Genomic DNA, 12959 nt, shown 5'->3' on the forward strand with positions numbered 1-12959 from the left:
TAAAGGGAACATTGTGGGCTCGGGATCATTCCTTTATTCTTAACACATTTCACAAAAACACACACACATACATTCAAACCCGAACAATGTTTAAGATTTCATTTCATTTCCTACCAGCATTGTTGCCAGTATAAATTCTGCTCTTGTCTGAGGGTCTCCCATTTTGTGTTTTTAGAAATAAAAAAATAAATGTAAAACGCATAAACAACCAATATAAAAAAAAGTGCATAAAAATAAAAACTTTGATAGTGAATGGAGATTCTCTCATTCGAACCAAGAATCACTGGACTCAGTGGACCTCAAGACAACAGATTAACATGGACACTGAGGTATCTGTACAGGAATCTGTCATCTGTGATAGTGTCAATTATCCTAATAGAGATACCTCTATGCGTTTTGATTCCTGAATATGTAAATGTCCGAAATGTTAAGGGCGCTAAAGGGAATATGATTGTTCTAAAAATGTTGGCCACCTTCAGGGCCTCATGCATTCTGGCTAAAATCCACTGCATGTAAATGTGATGATAATCATGGAAAGCAACCCATGTCATGCATTTCTCAAGTGCCTATGATATCAACAAAATTAAATTTAGAACATTTTATTATTATTGTCTTTTTTTCCACTTCACATGGTGCCTGTCTCTGTGGTTCAGTCACAAATATCCACAAACTCCACAAACACAGCAAACAGATTAAACAAGAGCATTTAAGGCACAGTATGGTAGTTTTCACAAGAGACAGAGCAATATGTGAATTTGCTGTCCCTTTTGATTTGTGGTGTTGTGTAATCCAGAAGTACAAAAAGCACACTAAAATTCAAAATCATTGACCATTGATATTCTGGTTTGTATAATTGATCTATGAGACTGCTGGAAACCAGTTTCTTCTTTTGTTTCCACAGCAAGTGTTCATTTGTTATTTTCCCCTGGCGTGAGCCCTAGCGAGGGCCCCATGGTGTCCAGCGCCTATAGTGTCTGAAAGCCACCGCTGTGAAACCTCCCCTCCTCTAACCCTCTCTTTCCCTTTTTCTGTCTCTTTTACCAGGCTCTTGTCATCCCTGTGGCTCTGCGGCCGGAGACCATCGCTCGTCCTGTTCTGCTCTCTGGTTTCTGCTTGACACAGAGCCACCATAGGACACACAGAGTCCTCTTCTTCATCACTGTCCTCCTCCTCCTCATCCTCCACCTCACGCAGCTGTGGAAATCTAACTGATGATGATGATGATGATGATGATGAAGAAGAAGGGCGAGAGTTGGAGTATACGTCCCGTTCGTACACAGACAGGGGGAGCTGGAGGTAACGTCCGGCTGCGTATAAACAGCAGCAGGCTGGGACGCACTCCTGTCCTTCCCTCCTCAGCAGACGCAGGCGTTTGCGATACGGCCCAGGCGGCGTCATGCAGGGCTGCAGGGCAGGAGGGGGGAGTGGTGTATTCGTGGCTGGGGTTTGGAGGGGACAAGGCATGGTTGTCTGACCTGATGGGAAACACCAGTCGCTCTGGAGGAGGATTTCGTTTCTGAGACGCCGGAGAAGGTTGTTGATGAGCACAGACCGCCGCAAGAAGGACTCAGGGTCATCCATGAAACGCAGCTTCTCCAGAGAAAGACGGAGAATGTTAGCACGCTCCTCCAGGACTGGTGACACCTGCTGGCCCAGAAGACACTATGAGCATTCATAAGTGAGGTAAGGTCAGTTATCAAGTTAACCTTTATGATTCATTACGTGTTGTGGGGATCAAATCTAAGGGTTAAATGTTTTGTTTTGTTTGCTGATTGTGCAGTGTCATAAAGTGATATACAGTAAATTAGGGAAACAAAAGCTATTATGAAACTAGCAGTGCAAAAATATGACCGTTCAATAAAATGTGACTAAAAACTAAAACTGAATTGAACAAAAAAACCTGACAATCTGAAATCTGCACTAAAAATGCACTATGAGCAGAAACTAATTTAAAATGACTGAGAAAATGTATTTAGCTTTTGTATTTTCATACAGCTTTCTAACAGCTGAAATCTGAGTTGATCCAAATAATGTCAAGGGTGTGTTTACACTTGTAGTTCAGTTCTCTTGGTTCTTTTGGTCCAGAGCAAAAAATAAAATTATACATTTAGTCCTGGTTCACTTAGTGTTCACACTGTGATTTTTAAAGGGTACCTATTATGCAAAAAATCACTTTTACATGGTGTTTGAACATAAATGTAAAAATACCCATAAATCATGAGCAGAGTCTCAGAATAAGCCGTTTGCAGTTTATGCAATGTGACGCCCATGACTAATGACGGACTCCGCGCTATTAGCATAGACCCCATTTGCACATTACCAGATTTTCAATGATTCTCAAACAACTCGTCAGATGAATCAATCTCTCTAAATCCCCTTTTTCCGCGAGCTGCTCTGCTCTGATTGGCCAGACAGCTCAGTCTGTTGTGATTGGTCTACCGTGTCGAAAACGCCCATTGCCATAACAACGTCAGCTCTGTTTGTCCTAAAGCTTCCTACACCGTAAACTAAACACAGTAGCGAATAATGACGTCGATTTTACCATATCAATCTGAGCGCGAGTGCAATGATGAAACACTGGAAGATCTAGTTATTCAACCTGAACCTCCATCGCAAGGACAACTCGAGCAGGACGTTTCTCAGTGATACACTACTCAGTTTGAGGTACATTATGAGATGTTGCAACTGTAATTCCTCACCATCAGCATTAACAAGTGCATGTCCATAAACAAACTGATTATTTTACTTGTACTTATTTATTTACCGAGTATTTTTCTAATTTATTGCGGTGAACATGTGGAAACTGTATCAATAACAGTGCATACAATAGCCGAGCTCTAGCGTGAATGACTGATGTAACATAAACGTTCGTAAAACAAATCTTGCTTCATGCTTAATCTTTCCTCAAAGTAGTGAGAATGACAGACAATCTGCATTAATAGACACAGTTTTAGGTAATAGTGGCCCACAACTGATTAGCAGAAGTATTTCAGTAAGACAGTAATAATGTGAGTTAACCAGTTAGCAGGAGAACAACACAAAATAAAACTCAAAACTAAGCCACCTTTCAAGAGCAAGCGGTTAGCGAATCCTGCATTGAATTCCGAGATTTGAGAAGCAGTCAGTAAAATAAAGAGAACACAGCAAAAGTTTAGGATTATACTGCTGTGGTATCGTGGTAAAGATTAATTAACCACTGATTCTTCACATGCACATTGTATTTGAAAGTTTAAGCACAATACGACCTGGAAGAGAACTTAGTTTAATACTCACGGGACGTGCCGTCTGACATCCAGCTTTCTGTGAGTGTGCTTCGGATGTGTGCGCTCAGAAAACCATCAGAAGTTTATACTGATATAGAAATAGAGCAAACCTATGTTTTAATTTTTGGCAGAGTATCCGAGGCACGAGCTGTAAAGGATCCACCCTCTTCTGGAAAGCGGGGTGGGGAGCAGCAGCTCATTTGCATTTAAAGATATATGCACGAAAACAGCATGTTTTTCCTTCCACTCAAAAATGACCATTTGCAACATGGTATAATAAATGATCTGTGGGGTATTTTGAGCTGAAACTTCACAGACACATTCTGGAGACACCTGAGACTTATTTTACATCTTGTAAAACGGGGCATAATAAGACAGAACCTAAAGATACAAAACAAAACAAAACAGCGTTTATGACATATATTTTGCGTACATATGATGGTATTTTTACGAGCTGAGAACTCATGAAGAGCTTATAAAATCTGTAAAGTAGTCAAAACAATGCCAGGAATTCCTCTGTTGCACACAAATGAAGATTTGCTACAAGGAGACTGAGTTTCCGATGCTTATAGTGTAATGCCTGAGCATTCTGTCTTTTTTAGGGTCGCATCTTGTGACATCAAGTCCTGTTTTTGGTTTGTTTAGATGTCTTTGGTCCGTGTTGCATTCATATTTCAGTTGACCCCAACCAAGAGTTTGTTTGGAAGCAGATCGAGACCCACCTTTTCATGAGTCTCGGTTTGCTTGTTTGGTGCGCACCAAGATTTGGACGGCAGCGTTCACATTTATTCAATTGAACCGCAATGACAGAGCAATCGCACCAGAGTTTTTAATCAAACCTAACCTGCCAAGTGTGAACACACCCTAAATGTTAAAGTAAAAATGAAAAATATATTATTTTGTTGCTCAGTGAATTTTTGCAGGCAAAATCCAGTAGGAATCCACACAAAAGGTAATTTCAAGCCAGGGTGAACGATTTCCATGTGCAGATTTTGCAGTGGGTTCAAGTATGGTCATGCAAATTCTCTGCATTAACCTAAAGAAAGCTGCTTGGTTTGAAAGTGACTTCTGTGTGAGATGTGCTTCATACATAACTACACTATTGACAACAGTCAATGGATCGCAATTTGACCACACCTTTACAATATTAAAACTTAGTCCAAGTGTCCAAACTTCATATAATTTTATGAATTACCAAAGTGAAAAACATATGATGTGTTGTGTAGAAATATGCCGAATTCTGTAGAGCTAGAATTCTGTAGACTCACAGTGTGACAGTAACGCCTGAAGCTCAATACAGGTTCTTCATCCTCCACAAACTTCCTCTTGAAATAAGAGATCCGTGACATGGCCACACGATCCATCACATGATCAGGAACTCGTCTGTAATGGGGCTCTGGAGACAAAATGGGAAGGCTCATTAATAGGCTACGTCTTCTAGATCAAAGACTGGAATGAAGAGAATTTCTGGCCTGTTTTAGTGTCAAAACTGGATTTTGAAACGTCTACTTTGGAACAGAACATCATGAGCACCATCTGATCATGGTAGTCTGATTTTCAGAAATGAGACTAGTTTCAAACCTTCTCTGAGCCCTTGGGTGTCACCCCCTGGTGGTGAGGGGGTGGAGACACAGGTTTTACTGCAGTGTTCTGATTCCCAGATCGGTTGGTAGATTGATGGCGGTGCTTCAGCCTCGGGTTCACAAAAGGGGTTCTTTGATAAGACCAAAGCCATGGTTTCACCTCAGTTCTAAACAACAAAAACACAAACATAATTCTAAAAAAAACATCATGTAATGAAATCATTATGTTAAAGGGAAAGTTCTCTCACAAATGAAAATTCTGTCATCATTTGCTCACATTCATGTCATTCCAAACTTTCTTTCTTCTATGAAACACCAAAGAAGATATAATTTTTTTTTTCTGTTCAGTGAAAGTCAGTGGAGTCCAATGTTATTTTGGACCCCTTTGACATTCATTGTATAGACAAAAACTGTTGATATATAATTATTTCTTTTTAAACCAGAGGCCCACTCCTTAGTAAAGTTTAATGCTAGTAATTATGTAATGCATGTAATTTAATGCATAATTAGTTTTTGTTAAATTTTTTAACTGTCCAATCCTTCAAAAACAGCCTCTTTGCAAAGCTTGTATTATATTTATGTCAGCTTTATAAAACAATCTGTGCTGAAATGATCATAGACTTAACAAAAACAGCCAGTAGTTTCTTACATTGTTTTCATCATACATGCATTTCTCAATGGGGAGCAGGTTTTTAGTTCTGAAATGTAGTTACAGTATGTTTTCATAGTACAATTAACTCTTTTATCTCAAAAGATCAGGAACAATTTGAATCCTCATTATAACCCCTTTAAAGAAAGCAACCTCTCAACAACACTGAGCTACTTCACATTCTTTGGTTATTTCCTGTATCTTTGAAGATTGTATTAACAAGGCATTTGAAAAACACATCGAGAACCTTTAAAACAGCTAATAGAGCAAAACCACACAAACACACTCTCCGATAACGACATGGAGAGAGAACAAGATTCAATATAAGCTGCTAAGACAGATACCTTATCTTATTGTGTGATCTCTCTTTAATCATTTTGTTCTCTGTTCAACCACACACACACAGTGACAGGAGAGAGAGAGAGGGGGAAAGTTCTGGATGACTGCCTCTACAAAGGTCATTAATCTTCACTGACAATTTCACACACACACTATTACTCTCATGTAGTGGGTTCAGTTGGCACATATTGAACTGCTATTTCGCCATGCAGGCTGTTCTGTATCACTATACACAATTCTCACATGGCAACAAACAATATTTATTTGTAACTATTAGGGCTGTCAATCGATTAAAACATTTAATGCATATGGTGTCACTTAATTATTCAAATGAATCACATATATCAGTATTTACTGAGAAAAGCCCCCAAAATAAGATAATGTATTACATTTTTGTGGCAAAAAAAGCATTGACATAAACACATTTTATTTCCATATCATTAATCATTGTTAGTCTGTCTGAGGTAGAAGAAACTTGTCTTGTATTCCATCTGTGATATTTATTTTTATTGTCTTTTTTATTTATTTTTATTGCTTTTTGTTCTTTTCGAAAAAAATTGTCTCCTTATTATGAAATGTATATAGCGTGTTAGTGGACATGATTAATTAGGTGTATTTTATTCCATTATCATTTTTTATTTTTTACTATTTATTTATAATTATACAATTTTAATAATGAATTGCACCAAATGAACAAATTAATTTGACTGCTGTATAAATAAGTAAATAAAAAGTCGGTTAAAACTGAAATGGTAAAAATCCCACAAAAAAAAAAGAAAAAAAAAAAAAGAAAAAAAAAGTGCACGCACACAGACAAAAACAATGTTCCTCTTGCAAGTAAGCTTAATTCGGCTGTAATAACCCGTCTTCTTTTTAGTCTGTGTCCGCAGGGTTTGGATCACACTGAGCTCATGTGGGAGAGACGTGTTTAATCAGAGCAGATCCTGCTCTCCTCCTCTCCCTCATACTGTCGTTACCTGTTTCTCATTCCGCCCACAACTCTGCTTTGAATTTACGCTTTAGAAGACAGAGAGCTGACACAGAAGCAGAGCTTGCTCAAACACACACACACACACGGTCTGTCTTTGTCTCTTTGCTCGTTTTGTGCTTTTATGCACTCTCTCTCTCTCTCCATCTCTTCCACTTTCCTTTTCATGTGAAGAAAACATAAAAAGGTGCTGGATCTGTTGGATTTGCACCTTATCAGTCACACACGCACACATACACAAATATCACAGGGTACAGAAGCGAGTGTGTACTAGAACTGTGAAGCTCAGTAGATGCTAAAACTACAAATTATAAAACACAGTTGATGCTAAAAACAGCAGAGAGACAAAAAAAAAAAAAGAGAGAAAGAATGAGCGATCCAAACTAAGGAATCATGTAAGGGATAAGCTTTCAGTTCTGCCGTTGTGGTTTTTCCTATGCAAGAACCACAATTGCAGGTTTCCATTGAGATAATGTAGTTTTTGGCTTTACTCACTAAAACCACAACATCCAAAGCTCATGATACTTTTTAACTCTTTACTGAGTTATAAAAAGCTGGTAAAGCTCACTCACACATTTACCTAACTGTCTCAATAGGGACATATGTGTGTGTGTGTGTGTGTGTGTGTGTGTATATACATATATACACATTTTACTGTGAATATAGTAAAATGTGATTTATTCATGTGATCAAAGGTGAATTTTCAGCATCATTACTCCAGTCTTCAGTGTCACATGATCCTTCAGAAATTATTCTAATATGCTGATTTGTTGCTCAAGAAACATTTATTATTATCAATGTTTTTGCTGCTTAACATTTTTTTGTGTAAACAATGATACAAATCAAACATTTGTGGTAAGACTAAAAAAGAGAGAAATTAATACTTTTATTCATTAAGGATGCATTAAATTCAACAGTAAAGACATTTATAATGTTACTAATGTTTTAATGCTTTAAAAAACAATTTATTAAAAAAAAGAAGAAAAAAAAGCCGTTAATTGAACCTTCTATTCATCAAATAATCTTGAAAAAAATTATGTTTCCAAAAACTTTTTATGATTTTTAATATTTAAAAAAAAGTATCTTATGATAACCAAGGCTGCATTTATTGAAATAAAAAATTGCTCAAATTTAATTTTTAAAAAGTTGCTTTTTATCAGCCATTAGTCCAGTCTTCATTGTCACATGATCCTTCAGAAAACATACAAGTTTTCTGATTTGGTGCTCAAAAAACATTTCTTATGATAAATGTAGAAAATGATTGTGCTGCTTAATGTTTTTTTAAATGATTTTACAGGATTCTTTGAATACCCAGCATAGTTGGAAAAAAAACACCCCAGCATTTATTTGAAATATAATTTTTTTGTAACATTATAAATGTGTATATGCATCCTTGCTGAATAAAAATATTATTTTTTTAATCTTACTAACCCCAAATCTTTGAGTGGTGATATATATTTAATTAGAATTAATATTTAAATAATTGCATTTATATAAATAATTACATAAAATGTTACTTAAATATATTAAATTATGTATAATCTTTTTTTTTTTCACTTGAGAACATCCTCTAATGCCCCCAAAGGTATGTTTTGTCAGATTTAGCTAACTTCTGGGGACATGCACTTCTTTTGTATAGCTTATTAAGAACCATAGTCTTACTGGGTGGTTAGTCTTCCAGAAAATGTATTCCTTTGAAATTATTTAAATTATTTCCAAATTGCCTTGTCAAATAGAAAGTAGCAAGAAAGAGAGACGGAGCAGACATAAGAAACGCTGCACAATTAATCAGGTTACGAGAACAACTTCAGGCATCAGCTCATACTCATCTCTCTGGAACACCAGGCTGACAGATCATTCTAGAACTCCAACATAAGTCGACTACAAACTTGTTCTTGGTCTGTGTAGCAGAGACACATTGGCACATGCACAGATCTAAAGAGTCATCATCAACGCCACAGTCTGCCCACACAGCCTGACCCAGAAACAGACACATGATTTATGAGAAACATGAGTAACTGATATAAACACTCAAGTTCAAAGATGTAATTTATGACAAAATATGGAGGTGAAACTGCGCACATGTTCACAGAGGCAACAATTTCTGATGTGAATTTATGACTTTCTAGTGAAAACCATATTCTGTTTGAAAAATACACACCAAGTGTATATAACATTAAAGAAATTGACTTGTTCAACCAAAAAGCTCTTTTACGACTTAGAACGCAAATCGTACGAACTAGTTTAGGATACTTTTATTGTGCAGAAAAAAAGTCATACAGGTTTAGAAGTTAGGACAACATGATTTATGATTTATGAATGACTTCTTTAGTTCGTGCACACACATGCAGAACCCAAATTGACTACAAAGAGTCACACAGTAAAGTGTGAAACACACCCTGCTGCGGTGACGCCCCAATTTACCATAAGGTGAAAAGACCGCAGCGAGACTTTGCCAACCGTAGGGCTATTACACACACACTTACACATCTCTCCAGGAACTATCATCCATCTGCTCAGAAACTGCTTTCTGTCGAGGTTGCTGGAAGCACTTAAACCATGTGTGTGCTTGACTTCCATTCAACAGTTTCGGGTTCCATGACCTGAATCTATCAGCGAGACAGAGGAGGTTTATTTAAGAATCGAAATGTTGAGTTGGAGATCTGAACACATCCTGCAGTCTGTAATCTAGGTCATTAGGTAGTCTCTTTAATTCTCTCACACACAGACAGAAAATGTAGGCAACACCCAGTCGAGGAGGTAAAACATCCATCCAAACATGTCTGGCACACACACATACAAAGAAAGAGCGAAAGAGGGGGGGAAAAAATGAAAGAGGAAAAAAAGAGAGGTAGGAACACCCATCCCGCCTGCCAAATGCTCTGTTGCTGCTCAGCTTGTCTAGGTTACTTCCAACTCAAAGCAAGAGAGAAAAAAGTAATACCATGTCTGCACTGCAAGCGAAGAGTGTAACAGACAGGTAAAATAGGAGAAAAGTTATATCAACTCCAGCCAAAAATGTGTGAGCGTATGCGTGTGTGAGGTTAGCGCTGTAACATGAGCGTGTTGACACAACGCCACATCAGTGCTGAAGGAATGTTCTGGCTACCCATGCATCCCTGCTGTTAAGAGTCAGAGCCTGAGGCAGTGTGTGTGTGTCTGTGTGTGTGTTTGAGACAGAGGGAGGGCAGCACGTGCTCTCTGTGTACTCAAAGGGGACGGGTAATCACATCGATCAAATGAGCATGACTTTTACATCATGGTGGGCTCTGATTTATTTTTTTGTGATGACTGTGATTTGTGTTCAGACAGAAACTTTAGAGACCCAGGAAACATTTGGATGTTTAATGACCGTTGAAAAGACGTCCCTCCGACACGTCCCGTCATGGTTGAAAAATAGTTCCAAAATGAAAGTTGAACGGACATCTTCGACGTTATCTGTTGTTACATATTTTTACCGATTGATGCCGTCCTACCGCGACTATTTTTGGCCAGGGACACGACGTTGCCGTCGGACCAATGTTTGCTGGGGAGTTTTTTTTAGTCTATTGAAAGTGTATGAGTGTTTCCTAATATTTTTTTTGTCTTATGAACTCACACTCAAAACAGAAATGCATTATTTAATTTAGCATTATCGTTAATATTATTAGGCCTACACAATGGATGAAAAACTGACTCAGCATATTATTCTGCAATGAGTAAAATAATCTTTTTATGCTGACCAAGGATGCATTTATTTATTATTACAATTTAAAATAGGTTTTACTGTAGGTTGTATTGTATATTAAACTTTTTTCAATTTGAATGTTAAAAATAATATTTTTGTGGTAACCGTAATAAAAAAATCTGGAATAATTGATGAATAGAAAGTTAAAAAATAACATTTTTGGTAACATTATAAATGTCACTTTTGATCAATGTAATGTGTCCTTGCTGAATTTCTTTAAAACAATTTTTTTTTTTTACTGACCCCAAACTTTTGCATGCTGGTGTAATGTGCTAATTCATATACCTGGACAGAGTGATGAAGAGTGTAGCGCGACTATCCAAAAACCTGACTGTGGAGAATGTGTTTGTACCTAATTTGATGACAGTACAGTTTTCACCACGTACAATATCTAATGTTGATCTACAGTTTCTTTTTGTGGGTGTTTGAATGAGGTGAGCCTTTGAATGAGTCAGTTTGACAGGAAAACGATCTGCACAGGATGTGCCGTGTCCCTCCCAAACCACAGTTTCTGAAACTGCCCTGGTTAAAGTTTTAGATGATTATGAGCAGCCCGCAGACTCCTCAGAAGTCTCTTGAAGTAAATCCTCACTGTGCCCAGACACAAATGACTGGAATGGACTGATGAGAACCACAGGCGGTAAACGATTGCGTGGGTTTTCCTTTGTGCCTGCTGTAGATCGAGGGATCAATGCGTGGCAGTATGCCAGACACTCTTAAACTGGCACAGTGATCTCAGGGGGAATACCCACATGCACACAAACACACACACTCTTGCCCCCCGGCACCAGGAACAGATGCCACAGCCATCGCAGTGAACCCATTGCTGATAATGAAGCAAGAAATAATCCCACTCACACACACATACCATCTCAGCCACGCACAATAGCATCTCTCTCTCTCTTGCACAACAACAACAACAATAACAATAGCCTTACACACAGATGTGCAATTGCCTTACACTACGCAGACACCAATGCACAATTTTCCTGTGCAGCAGTAATTGTGCATTCATGAGGACAGGACAGATATACACACTCTGTGTCCATCTATAAAGGTATTGTGCTTTCATGTTGTACACTTCATCTCCTTCTAAGGGAATCAAGCAGTAACAGAATTATGGCACCCTGCCCTTAAAAAAACACACACACACACACACACACATGCACACACAGAGAGAGAGAGAGAGAGAGAGAGAGAGAGAGAGAGAGAGAGAGAGAGAGAGAGAGAGAGAGAGATTAAGTGTTTTAATGTGTGAAAGGAACATTGTGTGATCTCACTGTCAATAGCTTCTTTAGAGATTCAAAGTGTGATTGCAGTAAATGTTACAAACCATAATTAATAAATGAAGGAATAAAGACCTTGGTTTATCTAAAAAAAATAAAAAATAATATATATATATGTGTGTGTGTGTGTGTTTTAATATATTTATTTGGCTAAATATATAGCTTAGCCTATATAATAGACATCAAATAATATTTTAAAAATACTTTAAAAAAGCGAATTTATCACCGCAGGACCATTTAATAAACTAGTAAAGGCGAAAGGGTGTTTACAGGACGTAATTTTACACACTTTGCCTTGTGCATTCCCATTATATAGTTATACATTTAGGCTAATATTTCCTTACTACAACTTCCCATAACGCGGTAGACTGTGTGTACTCTAGTGTGCTTGAACGAAATAGTTGTAACACACTTCAGAGATCATAAGTGTAGTTTATCTGTGTTGGCACAGTGCCATATCTGTCTGCCTCCGCGGAGACTGGTGGCGCGGAACTCTGAAAACCGATCAATCTGTTCAGTAGATATTACTCAGGCTTACCTTTAACTATGGTGATGGCTAAGTCAAATATGTGTTGTTATATATGAAGCGCACTCAGATGTGTCGTTACGGACGCGCTCTGTTTTTCTCCTCTGGGTTCCGCTTCTGTAGTCCCGCTGTGTTCATCAATAACAACTTATCCACGATCCATAAGCGCGCGGCTCTCTGGCTTACAGTAATCGATAGGGTTCTACGGAAAATATACCATCCAAAGCCAAGCAGTCAGTCAGCGCACGAACAAAGCCGCTGTGATGTGAAGGAATCTCCGCTGTGCAGGTCGCTCTGCTTTGTGCCTCAGTGACCTCACCGGTAGACGGTGCGACGTTGCAGTGTTTGCTTTGAACTGGGCTCGTAACGTCAGTGGACACGAGCAGCGTCGCCCCATTCCTCGGAATAAACAGCAGCAGCTTTTTCCCTCAGGATCAGTCTCGTCCTGTCCCAGCAGCAGCAATGCTTCCTCGGTGGTTTGTGTGTGTGTGTGTCTGGGTTTGATCAGAGGAGCTGCGTTAACTTGCGCCCGGGAGCGCGCAGCATAAGTGGAGCGGGCGGGCACGTGGCCAATCATCTGTTAGACATTTCCCCTTTC

At 38.4% G+C, this 12959-nt stretch overlaps 1 protein-coding gene across 2 annotated transcripts; it reads right to left on the reverse strand.

Moving 5' to 3' along the window:
* sertad4 (SERTA domain containing 4) lies at window positions 1-12959 on the reverse strand. 2 transcript variants are annotated; one of them, XM_084092734.1, is made up of 4 exons: window positions 12374-12959; window positions 4845-5013; window positions 4532-4659; window positions 1-1644 (listed from the first exon to the last, which is right to left on the reverse strand). In XM_084092734.1, exons 2-4 carry the CDS (start codon window positions 4996-4998, stop codon window positions 916-918), a joined length of 1011 nt encoding a protein of 336 aa, XP_083948860.1. In that variant the 5' UTR covers window positions 4999-5013; window positions 12374-12959; the 3' UTR covers window positions 1-915. The 2 variants fall into 2 exon arrangements, with proteins under 2 accessions (XP_083948860.1, XP_083948859.1); XM_084092733.1 differs by having other exon boundaries at window positions 1-1647; window positions 12374-12873.

This window comes from Abramis brama, assembly GCF_963993115.1.
Source record: "Abramis brama genome assembly, chromosome: 19".
Classification (NCBI taxonomy): domain Eukaryota; kingdom Metazoa; phylum Chordata; class Actinopteri; order Cypriniformes; family Leuciscidae; genus Abramis; species Abramis brama.

Excerpts from the sequence above, each read along its gene's own strand:
- sertad4 (XM_084092733.1), bottom strand. The coding sequence starts at position 4,998 with ATGGCTTTGGTCTTATCAAAGAACCCCTTTTGTGAACCCGAGGCTGAA. Across the intron at positions 4,660-4,844 it reads CACCCAAGGGCTCAGAGAAG|AGCCCCATTACAGACGAGTT; the intron begins GTTTGAAACTAG and ends TTTTGTCTCCAG. Across the intron at positions 1,648-4,531 it reads TCAGGCGTTACTGTCACACT|CAGGTGTCACCAGTCCTGGA; the intron begins GTGAGTCTACAG and ends CTTCTGGGCCAG.